Below are 16998 nucleotides of genomic sequence, written 5' to 3'. Positions count from 1 at the left end.
TAACAGCAAAAAAATCTGTACTGTGTCCAATACTGGCCTTTAATGAAATGAAATTTCAAAGTGCTTCACTTACTGTATAACGACATGGTGTGAAATGTCTCCTTTCGGGGGAGCTGGTAGAGTGAAGGACAACTGAAAATGAAGATATAACTTCCACATATTTGGTATGCATTGATATTTGAACTGTTTTAGGGAGGTTTGCCTCCTGAAAAATGACAATTATAGGACATCAAATCTCCTCGGATCATGAAAATGACGCTGAAACAAAATTATACACTGTAGATAGAAATATTGTGAATCTGTCATCTTAATATAAAAAGTGCACCACATTCAGCTTTACCACAAAGTCTCCTTAAGGTTTACGCTGTCAAGGAAAGATTTCTCAAAAAAACCCCTTCAGATTTAGTCCACTTTGGAGGTGATTACGCACCGCTCATGAGCTTACGGCTCTTAGGATGTTTTAACCACTGTAAGGAATTATTGGGCTGTGCTGCAGGTTGCAAGAGCCCCGGTCCTGAGAAATATGCCTCCGATAAAGTCTCAAGTCAGTAAATTCATTTTTTTTTCCGTCTACACGTGAGTACCTGGGGCCTCGTGGGAACGGTGCAGCTTTCACTCACGCCATAAAACCGTCAGAAATAATGCCTGGCTGAAGATATAACACGCGGCATTACACACATGCGTCATGCTTTAAATCTCCGCTTTAAATACCCTCCCGTTTCACATGACAACAAGCATGCCGCATTCTCTGCATTCCTTCATGTGTGCTGGGGATTATTTCAGTGCCCTGTCATTAGGAAAGGTCTACCTGATGACAACACAGACTTAGGCAGCTTTACTTCAAGTTTGATGTGGCCTGTAAATATTTCCCCTGACACGGGGCTTTCACAAAGAAGGTTCCCCTTTGTGCAGCGGCCGCAGTCATTATGAGATCGCGTTGCTAATGGTCTTTCGGAGACAGACGTTTTACCCCAGACAGATTTTTTTTTTTTGCTTCAGAAAGAAAAAAGTCACACATTTTTCTTGATACGATGGCAGAGAGAATGACCAATGACTGAAGCTGGTTTCTTGCAATTAATTAATAATGCACAATGCCTTGCTGCTGCTCCTGGTCGCCAGTGTCTCTGATATGTTCTGCAAAACATATTTCACAGCTCCCAGCTTCACCACTTCCACCCACTGAGTTCGGACGAATTCAAAAGAGCAACTCGAACGCGATCATTTGTCATAGTTTTTGGCTATTGATTAACTGCTGTAAGAGCCAACAGTAAATTTAACTTTGGGAACTTAGCTGAGCGCTAATGGCCTTTCAGGCTTGGTGTGAGTGGCATTCTGGCTGCATGCTGTGGCACTCTGAGACTGGCAGATGGCTTTGGGGCACCATTGTTTAACACTGTAATTGGTTGCTTTCCAAACATCTAAGATCTGTCACACTAGTTAAGTCAAAATTAATGCCGGCAATGATGAACGAGATGATGAAAAGATCGTGGATGATGATATTCTGTTGGTTTTCTTTTGAAAAAAAAAGAAAAGAAAGTTTGATCGAAATTGGAAAATGTGGCACCACGCTGTTAAGCATCGATCTGTTGGCGTGCGTTGGCATCGGCCCGATTTGCCTAATGGTCACCCAGAGTGCCCTTGACTGGCGACACGGCAGGAAGCCTGGGCCTTTGCCATGTTCTGCTGGCATCCGGGCAAGCTGGCGGTGATGACTGTCTTCGAGTGGCGGTCTCAGATGTGAGATTAAGTGCGATAATTGCTTCAGAAGCAGCAGCGGGAGAGCGGCCCCCCCCTGGGAGGAGTGCGGAGACAAAACAACAGCACTTACTGTATTCAGACCAGCAGCATGTGCTTCTGAACATCTGGCCTAATGCAAGTTTACTCTCAAGGCCACAGGTTAAAAAAAGCCCATGCAGTGATAGCAGAAGTACTTCAAGCTTGGTCAGGCCCCAAAGGTGGGTCATCAGGAGGTCAGAATCAAACCTGAAATTATTGATAGTTCTTGGGCTGTGTTACAGGCTTGAAGACATTGGGTGGAATAATAATAATAATAGTCTTGTGTAGGCTGGCAAAATCAATAAAAAGCATGAATAGAGTGTGTTAAAGCAGTGGCGAGGCTGTTGTTTGTCGTGTTGCTGTTTTTGGCTGCATTATACTGTGATGTGTCCCCTTTACTTTTATCCACCCAATGCAGATTTCACAATGTGGTTCCCAAGAAATATATTCATTGTTTTGATGTCTTATTGTTCCAAAAGTCACATTTCCATATAGACCTAACGGATTTTTGTGCACATGCTAATTTTTCATTTTCACGGTATAACACCAGGGGTCCTCCGAAAAGTTCAAAAACTGCAGGCACAGTGTTTGTTATTCGATCCCCTGTGGTTTCAAAAGTTACTTTTCAAACGAATCGGTTCACAGATGGGCTTTTTTTTTTTGACAGTGGCTAATTAGAGAACTGAGATTACAACAGCTGCAAAGAAAAATAGATGCTCAAGGGCAGACCGGATATGAAAAATAAACAGAAAAAGGGAGCTGCAGTTGCAGTAAATGCAAAGAAGAAGGTTTTATGGGTACTTTATGGTCTAAACAGAGTGCACAAAATAAATGTGCTTCTTTCTCCTCGACTGAGATTCCTGGCCTAGCGACCTCTTCATGGGAATCCCCATTATTCAATTACACTCTGCGAGCACATGACCAGAGTGTCTAGAAATCAATGGAGAGCATCTGTCCCACTGAGATAACCGTTTACCCAGGAGATGCCTCATGAGCTGTCAAGCTAACATCTAATTAATTAATCTTAAACCGAGACCACACTGATCTGTCACGTCACAACTGTTATGTATTGTGAGTGCGCCTCAAATGTCTGAAAACACAGATGCTTTAAGTATGGTGCCTATGTGGCCTATTTCTTACAGTCGCACACCCCCTTTTTCTGCTTTATGTAGTCGGACCACTCAGAGGCAAATCATTAGGCCACAGCCAAGAAATCCTGACATCTGTTTATCCCATTCCGCTCTTAGCCTTAGCTCATTTCGTCCATGCTGTAACTCAGTAGCGCACGTTTTGTGAGTGTGGGCTATTCCCAGCTGACATTACACAGCTGGGCTCGCTTCTGGGCCAGCCGTTAGAAGTTACCCAGAGGTGCTTCTGGAGTTACACACAGAAAGAAGAGAGAGAGTGAGAGAGACTATCACTGATTAATCGCCCCCTATCAAAAGTACTTCACTGTTCTTCACACATTTATGAAAACAAAGTGCAGGAAATACACAGCCCAGTCATGATTTTACAGCATCTCATGCATGCATTTGATCAATGACAGCTCACTGTTTTATTTGGCTCAGTTGATAATGTTTAGGATGAAGAAGTTGGTTAAAGTCTGCCCATGTTTTCCAGATCACCCGTGCTTGCACACTGACTCTATTGTTTACTTTTGGCTTTTCTCATCTCTTGTCAGGAATACATGGACGCCAACAAATGCATCGACGAACTTCTCAAACAGCTCGAGGAGGAGCGGCGAAATGTCCGACGGTAAGAGGTTCTTAAGACTTTAGGGCAGATGTTTTATTGCCGAGAGATATCAACAGCTGCCTGTAATCCATTCCCAACCAGAGGCAGCAGAACAATGTTGTTTGGTGTTGAGTGCGAGACAAGCTTTGTACCCCATTCTTGAGAAATGCTTTTTGTGTTGGAAGCACACTAAAAAGTGTCAGACAAAGGGGAGACTCTCGTCCCAGTGTGGGGCTGACTGGGGGCATTTCTCATGGAGGTCCTTTGGAGTGGATTTGCCCAGACAATGGGAATGGAGAGCTTATGGAGATGCCAATCTAATGACCTTGTCCCCTCCATGCTCCTATCGTCCTAGCCCTTCCAGTGATGCACTGCTCCCGCAGAAAAAAAAAAGAGATAATTTTTTAAACTTCACCCTCTTTTGTACAAACCTCTCTCCATCTCAATGGAGCTGTATTCCCCCAGCTCAAAGTAATTTTCCCCCTGAGTGAGCAGAGAGGGGCTGGGGGTTGGACACAGGGGGATAGGGGTCTCAGGGTGGGTGGCTGGGGGGATGGATGACCACTGACCAGCCCCTTTACTAGGCCAGGGCAGCCCCTTAATAAAGGAAGTGATGTGTAAAGGAATGACCCTCTCGTCTATGTCATCCCCACCCCTCTTTGTAAGACAGGGGAGTCATCTTTGGTGACACCCGGAGTGACCTAATAGCCACTGAGAAAGAGCCAAATGTCTTTGTAGGAGCTGACCCGTCTTTGGACCAAGGGACCAAGCGCTTTCAAAGCCATGAACTTGTACTGACTCCGAGTGATTGGAGAGGATTTCTTAACCAGCACTATAGCTGATGCTGACCGTTGTGTCATTGTCAGTTGCTATTTAGCAAAAGTTAACGAACTTAAATCAGTCAGTGCAGCATTTGCGGTTCATGTTAGGGCAAGTTTGAAGACAGCTCTCTCTTCCTCAGGGTACAGAGATAAGTACTGCTGCAAAAAACATCTGCGCAGTTGCATCCATCGAGTCATTGTAAAGAATCCAGCGCACAGTTTTTAGAAACAACACACCACCAGGCAGGATTTCTTTTCCACTGTTTGTTGATTCAGAGTGGCGACAGTGATAAATGACTTCACAAAGGCTTTTGTTCAGCTAAAACATAGACGCAAGTCACAAAAAAAAAAAAAAAAACACCCAAAACGCCTCCTTCCCCTTATTAGGCAGCATCTCACGACGCCATAGATGTCTGCCTCCACCCATCAGAATATGGGGCCCATCAATCCGTCAAGAGGAGAAAGAGAAGCCTTTACATTCCTCCAGTTCCCTGCATTGCTTCTTCATGACCCAGTGACCCACTGCATTCATGACTCTCATTGTACCATATTATTGGGTGGTTTCACACTGGTGAAGTACACAGATTGGACAATCGTGACTTCTTTTTAAAGCAGAGTACTTTTTTGAGCGAGTCAGGATGTAGGTATATCAAACATCCTCAGCATGGTGTCGTATGAACATGCAGTACTATTTCCTCTTTGTTTTTTTTTTCCTTTAAAGGGAGATTTAAAGGAAACAAACCTTTGAGCAATAAATACTCACTGCCTTTTGGACTGAAAGGTCACTTGGAAAAGATTTTAGTTTGCTTTTTTCTTTTTTTTTTATGGAGGACAGCAGCTGGGGTGAGCTTGGATCCAAGCCATTTGCTGCTCTGTCACAGCAGGACCAGCGATCCAGACTCCCTTTTAAATAATGTACATTCCTCATATCAACTGAGGGAATACTTAAACAAATCAAGCGTATATGTCAGCACTAACACAGGTTAAAAGCTGATCATGCAAGGATGGTTAGGCATATTGGACAAATCTGGCATAGTTCACCTGTTTCACCACGTCCACATCCGATTTTAAGATGGTTTTTGCGATGTTGTGAAGTGTTTTGAACATGCAGAACATATCAAGATCAAAAGAGATGCTGCAAAAGTGGCTTAAGTTGTTAAGTTGTTGTTGCATATTTTTGGCCAAGTTGACTATCACCACTATTATCCACACTTCAAGCTTACAGGTGGTGAGCGTTTAATAATGGAAAGGTGTAGATTTTTAATAACATGAATGCATTGTTTTAATTATGCGTCAAAAACATCTGCCGTATCCTCAACATCCTAAAGCCCCATGCATGCACACTCAGACGCTCAGTCAAACGCAGTCTCTCTCGCACTCGGCCGCAGCATCATTGCTCGATGAAGCACAAAAACCCCAGTGGGATGCTGGCCGGGCTTTCCTGCACCCTCTATTCAATGTGACCACGTCCTTGACAGACGGAAACAAAAGCTCCACGGCACAGTGTCAACATCAGATGGAGCAAATCCAAATTTGGCAACATTTAGATGCAACGTACAGTAGGACGCCGACCTGGGGTTTCCAGTTATTCACCATGTGTTTGCCGTGTGCTCTCATGAAATATGATCAAATGCAATGGTTTACGATAATTAAAGGTGGCCTTAAAAGCTGGAGTTTTGTGTTTTGAGGAGTTTATTTAAGACTTGCACCGAGTGACAGACGTGTGAGGGAGGGACATATGGATGTTCTGCAGTGTTAAAAAGCATGACGGGTGGGGAGTGAGTTTGCATGACCTCTTTCTGACAAGCTGCTGTGTCAAGGCACCGTGACTGTGTAATCTTCCCCCGCGGATTAAAACAATGTAGATTAGAATTTTTTTTTTTTTTTTTTTTTTTCTCCATCTCCGTTTTCCCTCTCTTGATTTGTCACTGTGCTGAGCTGGTGTTTGTTTTACCCCGAATCTTCTTTTGACCTTGTTTTTACTAGGTCGAGCGTGGCCAGTATCGGGTCACATGGCCTCAACGCTGGCCTCACCTGCCATTCTCTGCCTGCTCGAGCAGATGGCGTTTGTCCGCGGCCCCTTCCACACCTTGGAGGACAGGGAGGGACAAGGAGGGATGAGGAGGGTGGCGGGGGGCCCCACTAAGAGCCACTGGGAAGCGGGGAGGTGTGGAGGGGGGAGACAGAGGACTCAGCTGGAGATCCACGAGGCTTAGGACAGGTTGCGTTGAGCAGGCGGCTGCAGCTGCAGCCCAAGCCGAAAGGACATTAGCAACGACATCTGCTGATCAATAAGCTATTTGTCATGTTCATAGAGCAACGGCGCTCCATGGATGGCAGAGATAGAGAGTGGAGGTCAGATCAGATGTGTGTTTAGCTGAGGGATTATAGGTAATAGGACTTTCTTTGTGTAAGTGAATTTGCCTGTGGGTAGAACTGACAACTGACCAGTTTCATCCTGAAACTTCTCAACATTTATTCCCATTTGCTCTTGTCTGTTTCTTTTCGGGGGACTTGAGATTTTGAATTGTAGGTTTGAAAGAAGCTATTAAAAGCTCCCTCTGTGTCATTTGGATAAGTTTATTTGAAATTTTCCTAATTGTTTCAGCGATTAAGATTACAGAGCCATTAATCACTTTAGTCAAAAGAAATGCCAAAATTTAGGCTTAAGACTTCACAAACGTCTAAATAAACACTTTGAGAGACTGTGAGCTAAATTTCAGTCAATTATGGGACACTTACGGAGGAAAATGTCCTTGCAGTCCTATGAGGACGTCAAGGTTAAGCGAGAGAGAGAAAAAAAGTGTCAGTGTGTATACACCCGAGAGAAAAAGACCACAGGAGCACGAAGCTGGGAAAGAGCTTTGCAAATCTGGGCCTTGCTGATGTTACTACAAGGCATATCTGGCCTCAAAGACGCCTGTGTGCTGCCGGCGGTCTGTGCAAGATGAAAGGCTGTAATCCTCGGCTGAAGTATGTGGCGAGGCCCGGTCTGTCGATGAGGAGGTGGATAGGGTTCAGCCTCCCGCAAACCATCCAACGCCCCAAGGATATGCTGTCTCGCTTGGGCGACAGCCCTGCATTTTACAACTTTAATTGGATAAGTTGACCGGTCTAATGCAATAATTTGATCATGCTAAGCTCCAAAGAGATCTAATGCACTCCCAAAGTATATTTGTGTGCCCTCTGAAGTGAATGACTGAGCCTAATCCGTCCATTAGAGGTCACTTTACGGCCTAGGAGTCCAGAATCCGAAATATCTCGGTGGGGGAATAAATCAATCCATGAAACCTTCATTGGAACCTTCAGGCACTGGTGGAATTTGGACTTCAGATGGGAAGCAACTGCAAACACAACAAAGTCCCTGTAGCGATTAGTTAAGGAGGACACAAGTCACTACTTGCTAGTTTATCTCAGTGAAGACTCAGTACGTCTGTCTGGCTTGGGACACGCTAGTCTCCCGAGTTGTGTAAACGCCGGACGCTCCAGCCCTGATTCATGTGCAAAGTCCAGACCCGCTAAAATACATGCGCCAGTTTTATGAAGCTTCCTATGAGAGGAAGAGGTTAATCGAATGGGTTAATGAAGCCTTTTATTGATGCTCCCTCAAGGTCGTTTCATAGCAGGTCGCAGCGCTGCATTCCCATGCACACTGGGCATGAGTACTTATGCAATGACAAGCTACGCCTGCCCCCCCTGCGCTGCCTCCTTCTCCACATATCATTCGCCATAAGCCTTGAGTTGTTTTTCCTGATGCATTCAAGGTTAAGTGTAAAGCTAAGCAGCTGTCTCCTGCACTTATTCCGAAAAAAAAATTATGTATGTACTTAGCATAATAGATATAACCTTTCCCTGCAGATACAGTGCTGGAGTAAACAGTTTTCGTCGGTGCCAGCAGGGATGTAGCGGTTTCACAACATGGATATGCTGTGTTTTATAGGACTTGTGACAAGTATTCTTGGCATTTGGATTGAATAGGGTATTATCTGCATTCCTAGAAGCAATTAGCTGTGTTTAAGAGCTGAGTCTTGCTTAATGGCTAATTACCACTGTTGTTTGTCTAAGTGAGTTCTCAGGCACTAATTTGAATGTCCTGCGCTGTGAGAACAGGACTTTAATTATGCACTGGTGCAGAATATTACATTTTTTATCTGATTTCACTCTGGCATTGTCAGTCGTACGTTTCCTTAAACAAAGGTTTGCACAACATTCAGGTCTGTTAACTTTAGTTGAGTTCCTCTCCATTGTGCAATGAAAAGATTTTTTTTTTTTTTTATCAAGATCAGCTTTGGGAGAATGTGCGAGGGGCTCCTTTTGTGCTCATGAAAGCGTACGGTTATTTTGACTGAGAAGTGCTGCGCGGCACTTTGGAAAACACCCCCACATTAAGATAAGACGAGCGATAGATCCCGTGTGGTTTGGATTGTTGATAGATCCCGTGCGGTTTAAGCTGCTGGATGTCACAGTGGATGCATCCACGCTATTTACCTCCAGCTCTGTTTGGAAAACATCCTCTCATCTCTCGGAGGAAACAGGAAAGGGATGAAAATTTGTGAAATTCATAACATATCTGTCTGATTGTGAGACACTGCAGGTATTGGAAGCATCTTTATTGGGGAGTACACTCCATTTTCCAGGGCTGTAGACGGGCTTGGTAGCTCTACAGCACAAAACAGGAAGGCTTTATGGCTCTATTATTAAAATCATTGCATTTAAACATCAATAAAGTGCTACTACGTAGAGCTTTGGCGAACATGACTGTCAAACAAATGTCAGCATGGATGGAGCTCCTTTCAGCACTGAAATGAACAAATACTTGTGGACCTCCTTGTGACAGGAAACAACAAGCTTTTGCGGTGGTAATTTTGAACCACCAGTACCACTTGTGTGAGATAGAGAACAGCATAATAGCCCCACTTGTTTACCGTAATCACACAAGGAATGTTTAAAGTGAATTCTTTCAGATTTGCTGAAGATTAATTAAAGATTAACTCCATCGGCGTTAATCCTGCTCATTCCACTCTCGATTGCTTTTGAGCATTTCTTGAGGAAAGTCTCGCCTGCTGATGATGTCTCGCCGGACCACCATCCTGACTGTCGTTCCGCCCCCATCCCCCCGCTTAATGAAACATGACGGAGGTGCATTATCGCTTTCATTGTATTACACACTTCATCTTGCCACACAGAAGTTAAATGACACACACACATACACACACACACACAGTTTCTGGAGGGGGGCTCTTTGTAGTTCAGCGTGACCCATCATGTGATCTGCATCTGTCTGGGCGTTTGCCGCTTTGAGCTATGCGGATCCTGAGCGGGCTTGTGTTGGGTAAACAAACACGCTGCCTGTCTACAGCTCGGCATTTCCTTTGCTCGTCTTGATGCCGAACCCACCCCGCCCCCGCCGCTCTCCCAAAAAGAGTCTAGCCATGTTGACAGCTAAATATCTCCTGGATGGATTGTAACCACCCAGGTACCTCTGATGTGCTTCCAAATGATTTTACACCCGTTACTTTTCCTCAGTTGTATCAGACATTAAATAGCTGTTCTCAGAAGCATGTTTAAGCTTAAACACCGCGTACATGTTAATCGTCTTTAGGGTGCTGCAGAGACGGGAAGGAAACAAAGTTTTTCCCTTCTTCTCCTCCTGTGTGATTAATGTCTGCCTCAGAACACACACCTAGACGGCGGACTGGTCCGGTAATGAGCTCAAGTTGGTCCGCTTGTGGTCACTCATCTGTGGTCAAGCTGCAGGGGATTAATGTCATGGAGGCAAAGTGTGGCTGATGGCTGGAGCCCTGGACCTTCCACTGACAGGATGTTTGTACAATCATACACACGGAGCAATAAGGACATCTACTCAGGGTCCAAAATTATCACCTGGTAAAAATCTACATTAGAGAATTAAATAAATGAGATTGGCCGCCATTTGTGTGGCAGAACGTAAAAAGTAAAAACAAAATCCAACTTGACCGCAGTCCTGGGGAATTAAGATAGATTCAACTATTTATGACTTTCCAATACACACTCTTAACACGAGAGGGATTAGGATGTACTGGTAACCAGAGTGGAAGAAAGCCAGCCTTTTATACTGCTGGTCTGATGAGCCTGGTGCAGAGCAGGTGCACAGGTGAATTAGGCAAGAGACAGCAGAGAGTGGAGGAGGTCATGCCCAGCCTTAGACAGACAAGGGGACGGACAGACAGACAAATAACACGAAGGGAAAGGGGAAAAGGACAACGCTAGGAACTGACAGGTAAGCACATCCTAAATTTTCTCATGAATTTTGCTAATTGAAAGGCAAACATTAGATTCTTGCCCACATTTGATTTGCTAATCTAGGACCAGATCCCTCTGCATAACTACATTCTGTTGATACTTTTATCCTCCTAAAGTGAAGTCAGTCTACCACACGAGCTCCCCAAAATACAATGTACATAAAGTAACAGGATTTTACTTGTAATCGTATTTTTGCATTGTTGAATTGCTACTTTCACTTCAGTGGTGGAAGGAGTAAATACTTCTTCCACCACTGCACACATACTACCACAACCACGAGCATCCCTTTAACCCGGCCGCTCTGCGTCGCAGTTCAAAGGTGCCTACGCTCACACGTTCCATCTGTGTGCGCAAACATACACTCACAGACACGCGCAACCACAAGCACGAGCATCCCCTGCCCTCAGACCACCCTGCACCCCATTACAAATCCATATCGACCCGCCGTCCCTCCAGCCACTGTCCCAGCACCGTCCTGTCTCCCTCCCTACACCCCCCACCTCCTCCCTGTGGAATGCTAACCTAGCCTGAGTGTGTGTGCGTGTGTGTGTGTGTGTGTGTGTGACAGTGGTGGAGCCAGGCTGGCTGTGTGGGCGGCCGAGTGTTTCCAAACAGTGGAATCTGTCACTGACACCCCTGGCAGAGCAATAAGCAGCGCCTTAATGAGCTCAGCAGATCACTCAGCACACAGAGCCGACACACACTCATGCATGCGCTCATAGTTGTGTGAATATTACAAATACAGACATGGGATCACATCTATATGCACATAAATGGGCATAATCATGCTTGTTGAGCTTATGCCCCCATGCATGTATGGGGCGGTATTATGTGCAGACACACCCCAACACTAATTATGCAGTTAAAGGAAGGACAGACTTCTTCTCTTTAGATACCAAACACCACTGCGACCCAGCTCTGATGTCTATTTGCGGACCAGAGCCATCGCTCAACGGTTTGCTCGCTCTTCATTGAATTAGAATGGAACACCGCCTTCAATATTTCTTGATTATGCTGCATATGTATGTGTTAGTGCTGACTCAGCCGTCCATTAGTCTTTTTTTATCCAAATGGGACAATGGTGTCTAATTGGTGACCACCTGCTCGTAGAATCGAATCACGCTCGCTCTGTATTCAGATTTCCCTGTGAGACAGCTGCGCTTATGATAAACACAATTACCCCCTGCGTGACATTTTGTTCATATATGCAATAATCGGGCGTCATGAATCATGAGTTTTATGATGACAAATGGGAACGCGGACGCCAGCTTTTACGGGATACTGATAACGAGGACGTGACAGGACGTGTCAATTTTTTATGATCACTGCTGGGTGACGCCAGATTTCCACGCACTGCATGAAATAATCGACTTCCAAACGCTCTGAGTGACAACTCATCCCTGCACGCTCCACCTTCCCTCAACTTGAAGTTTTCCAGCCTCCCCCACCCGCCTCCTTCCATTCCCCGGCAAACTAATTTTCTCACATGGTTAGTGTCATTGTTCATTTAGGACATTAGTGACAGTGAATGTGGGGCAAAGTGGCAGCGATGGCCCCGGCTCTAAGTCAGCCCCGTCCTTTCTTTCCCCTCTTTAACTGAGCTCCTGTCACCGGGACCCTTTTAATTCCCCCTTTCACCCCTCCGGTGCCCGCCCCCTCTCGCACTGGTCCTATTGGGGAGCAGACAATAGAGGGTGCCCCCCCCTCCTCATCTGCCTCTTCATCCCCCCTTCTCATCTCCCTCAGCCCTTGCAGGCGTCCTGCCTGGTTGAGGTTGTGGGCTCCAGGCTGCAGTTTGTCACAGCCATTCAGCTGAGACTGATTGTGATTGCGGCAGATGGGCTGGAGCCTGGTCCGTCGCTGGGCCCGGGCAAACCCAAGCACTTCTCTTTCTCTTTTTTCCCCCTCTGGCTTTCAGATTCTGTCCTTCGCTCTCTTGATCTTGATCTCTTCCTCGGTTGTCCCTCGCTGTCTTTTGTCAGTGCCCTCTCTTTCTTTCCTCGGAGTTGTTTTCCAAAAGCTCAGCGCTGCCAGAGTTTTCACATCTATCAACCCGGAGATTGTTTCGTAAAAGCTCACTTTTTGGGTTTCAGGAATGTTGGCTCAGTGTGGACGGAGAGCCAAAACACAGTGAGAAAGATCTGCTTTTAAATTCTGCAAACAAACTATTTGTCGCAGCATCTGAAGCCGACCATCTCCAGACCTCTCTGACTCTGGAATTGGGGGGCTGACCATTGTTACTTGCTTTTCAAAATGTACAATTCAGCAACCACAGCCGCTTTACGCACTGACTGACCAGGTGGAGCGGGATCTGAACTTCTGCTTCTTCCATCACTTTTTATGTGGACTGCCAAGTGCAGCACTTTTGCATTTTGTCCCTCTTGATGACCTTCAAAGGTCACTCTTTATCTTTATCTTCATCACGTTTGCCTTCAAGTGTGGCTGGACACATCACACCTAGTTCATTTTAAGATCACTGAGACCTTTCCTGTGAAGGTAGTCTTTCTTTTTGTTGTTTGATCTCTCATTCTTTTGTCTTCACATGTCCTCTCTGTCACCATTTCTGCCTCTTTCTCTGTACTGAAAGAGCCCAGTTTGGTAGAACATCACAAGCCGGCTGCCTCTTGCCTCCTCACGTCCCCTTGCTGGAGTTAAACCCCCCTCGACACTGTTGTCACCCCCCCAAAAAAAACTCCTCCTCCTCTGTGCAAACCCCCACCCCGACCTCGCTTCTCCTCCCCTGAGGAAAGAGCCACCTTCAGAGAGGCAGCAGAGCAGCCGTCTCCCTGAACACATGTTAAACGTCCCGCAAAGCCCGAGGAGGAGGGACGCAGTCAGAGAGCTGGAGAGAGACACAGTGACAGAGAGGGAGATAGAAGCGGAGACAGACTGAGGAGAGAAATATTCTGAGGAGAGATAAAGCCTGGAGGCGGGGTGGGCGGAGGGGAGGCACACAGCGCCGTGTGTGTGAAGAGGAGCCTCCGAGCGTGTGGGTTAGTGAGAGAAAGCATAGCGCAGAGGGAGAGCGTATGTAGCGTGAAGGAAGGAAAGAGGAGAGGGAAGCAGCGTCGGGAGAGTGAACGCATGTTGCCAGATTGAGGGAGACAGGGAGGGTAGAGGACAGCAGCGACGAGGAGCAGGAGAGGAGAAAAGGAAGGAAGGATTTTGAGTGCTTGGAGGAACAGAGGAGTGGAGGAGAGGCAGTTTGGTCTCAGTCAAGTAGGCAGGGAGGGAGCAGCGTAGAGCCGGCAGTGCTGCATTGTGGATGTAAACTTTATCGTCTGCGGGATCAGTGGGTAGCAGCTGGAGAGCAGGAGGAAAGCGTGCTGGTGGATTACCATGTGTGTCCTCTGAATGCACCAGGATGCTGCATCTCCACCAGGGTAAGGAGCGGACAGTCGTCAGCATAGATGACATGACAAAACTGCATCCTTGATTCTGTAAATGCTTCAAGCTTCACACTGTCTTGTTGAATGATGTGCGTTATCCTTGCTTGGGGTGCTTATGTTGTCAAAAGAATACATGCACACTCAGGTTTTGCTCGTGCCTCATTCTGGAAGGCTTAATGATTTTTTTTTTTTTTTTCTCCGAGGCTGCACCTCCTTCAGCCGTCTTTACTTTGTCCTGAGCTGCAATTTTCCTAATAACCCCCAGAGGAGGGATCATATTTCATATAGCAGCACTGTACACATGTGCAGGGGATGATGTCTGATTTGCACTGAGCCCGATTAGCCAGTTGTAGGGGGATTCGCGTGTCCTGTTGCTAGTGGCAACAGCATGGGGCCGGGCACACTTTGATTCTGATTGATAACAGAAGGAAACGGATACCCGCCGTTTAAGCAGAGGTGAAACAATTGAGCATTGCAGGGGATTTGTATGTGCAGGAATGCATGTTTTTCTTCCCAGTGCTCCTTTTCTTTCTCTATACTCTCTCTCTCTCAGGCAGATTAAGATTTTCTACCCACTAATCCCTCACTGAAATGACTGGTTTTGAACTGGGTGTGGATCCAGCCAAATGCTGGAGAGTATGGATTATGGGGATGCAGCCTCTCTGTTATGATCAGCGTCTCAGCGGATCCTTATTAATGTGGCGTGAAGTGCTGCAGTGTCCATATGTCAAAGTCACGGCAGGTCAGGGGTCTTTCCTCATACTCAGCCATATTTAGGGGCTCGGATGCTTGCAACCTCCACGCCAAGGATGCCAAATGCGGGATTCTGGACACCGGCCTTATATTTTTAGCTGGATTTGTTATCTCTAAAAACAGAACTGCAAGGGAACATGAAAACGAGAGCTTGGGAGAGTATGGGAGGTATCATCACTCTCTTTTCTGGTGTTGTCAAAGTTCCAGAGAGAAATGCCATTCTCTGCCCCTTTTTTTTTTGAGTTTGAGTTTTTCTTTGCCCTGGGAACTGGTGCTTCCCAACGTGAGAGCAAAAAATAGCAGCTGCCATGCAGTGGATGCTTTATAAGTGGAAACACCATTGGATGGTGCCAATCTAAGTGAGGGAAGAAGCAACAATAAATGGCATCAACAACAAGCATGTTATATTTAACCTCCCTTGAGAACTAGTGTTTTGGAAGCTTCTCTTTTCCATGACTGCACTATATGCATCACATCAAGCACTCAATGTACTGTTTGCATGCATTGTAAGTGGGAATCGTCCTGTTTGTGGACAGCATGTACAAGAGCAATCGCCATTACCAGTGGCTCCAGTTCAGCTGTTTGGTCCAGTTTCTATTTAGTGTCCATTTAAAGACTTTATTGGGAGCAGAGCAGCAGCCGGCGATATCATCCCACCACCAGGGCAGATGTGTTGCTGCACTGGGCAGTTTGAGCCTGCTGCCCTCTGAAACCTACCTGGGGATTACTGGATAAGAGGATTGCCAAGTGGAGGGATTTGATTTTATAGAATTAAAACTGTAATTCTCTCCATCCCAACCACGCTACACTGCAACCATTTCTCCACATTATTATTTCCTCCCCTGCTGCCATGCTCTTGTTTTACCAACACGTTCCATTACAACATCATGCGTCCTACATTTAAGCAGTTTTGATTTAAAAGTCACGAGACGGGCACACTTGCTGCATGTTCGAGTGGAATGGCAGATGTTGGCCGGAGTCCCGCACGGCTGACACGTTATTGTAAATTGTATGATACCAAAGCTAATTCCCTCCAAAGAGATGTGAGAAGTTCATCAGTTTGAAGAGGATTTGCATACTGGGATATTTTGGATGCCAGTTGGCATCACTAGAGTGATAACAGTTCCTCTAAACACCAGCCCAGTCGACAAAATTAAGACCGCTCCAGCAGATCACTGACATGTGTGCTTTTAACCTTCCATCTCTTGTCCATCACTTTGCCTCTCACTCCTCTACATCCGATTTTCCCAACTTTTCCTCCTCCCCTCTCGTCTCCTCCCTGTATGTGGCGCTCTGTATTCGGTGACCCTCAGCGAGCATTTTGGGTTCAGGTCAAACTGAATTACTGAGGAATGTTCCCCTGTTCAATGGCTGGCCCAGTGGGCCTCAGCATGGGAGCACTTCCCCTTCATTGACAGCCAGGGGACTTTCATTTTGAAGGGGGGGGGGGGGGGGGGGGGCTCCTTCCAGACAACTTTCCCATATAATTCCCACTGTCTCTGCAGTGTTCACTGGTACCGTGGAGCCATGAGCCAAAGCAGTTTAATGATGTGTACGTGTGAGGCACATCTCAGGATCTCACCAGCCTTGTTGAGAGGCTCTGCTGCTGTGACTGCAGGCCATCCAGCTCAATTAAGGGTGCTTTGAATGCATTCCTCCCCTTAGCCTGCTCTACATTTATCTTCCCCCACGAACAGCACGTGGGAACTCTAAAAACAGTCCTGCAGAGCTCCTCTGGGCTGGCGTGAACCTGTTTTTGCAAATACATCATGCTCAATAAAGGGTTTTGACGTTTTGCCAGCCTGCACATTTTTTGATTCAGAGAGCCAGAACACATCGCATTCCCGCTGACGTCTCCTGCTTTGTGTTTCACCGAATGCTAACAAGTTGGAAATCCAGAAAAATGGGACTATCAGATGTCTTTTTTTTCTATGTCTCCTGTTGGCTTAACTTGGAGTAATGTCACTCAGGAAAAACATAAAATTTAATGGTCCGACACAATTTATAACCAATAAAAGGCTTTTATTTGGTAGCTATCAATGGCTTATTGCATGCACTGACTGTTTTGCCTGGAGACAAAGCTTTGCCCAGACACCCTCGCTGACTGTTAAGTGATGTCATTAGGGACGGAGCATTTTTGTGGTTTCTGAATGGATGAACATGCTCCATGTGAGTTCACCAAGGTGCGAAGCCTCGTGGGCTGATTTTGCATCCACTGCGTTTAAGCTGGATGTTTTCCAGTC

The 16998-nt window shown here is 46.1% G+C and overlaps 1 protein-coding gene across 3 annotated transcripts in view; it reads left to right on the top strand.

Moving 5' to 3' along the window:
* The window catches only part of LOC143315914 (nck-associated protein 5-like), a 128825-nt gene that overhangs the window by 38516 nt on the left and 73311 nt on the right, over positions 1-16998 (top strand). For 2 of the 3 annotated variants that reach the window (XM_076723474.1, XM_076723476.1), the window contains one exon: positions 3458-3531. In XM_076723474.1, coding sequence (XP_076579589.1) covers positions 3458-3531 — 74 coding nt within the window. Of the gene's footprint in view, positions 1-3457; positions 3532-13385; positions 13997-16998 lie in introns of those variants that run through there. The other variant, XM_076723477.1, reaches the window with a different exon arrangement.

This window comes from Chaetodon auriga, chromosome 23 (assembly GCF_051107435.1).
Source record: "Chaetodon auriga isolate fChaAug3 chromosome 23, fChaAug3.hap1, whole genome shotgun sequence".
Classification (NCBI taxonomy): domain Eukaryota; kingdom Metazoa; phylum Chordata; class Actinopteri; order Chaetodontiformes; family Chaetodontidae; genus Chaetodon; species Chaetodon auriga.
This window is presented reverse-complemented; position numbering and strand designations above follow the sequence as displayed.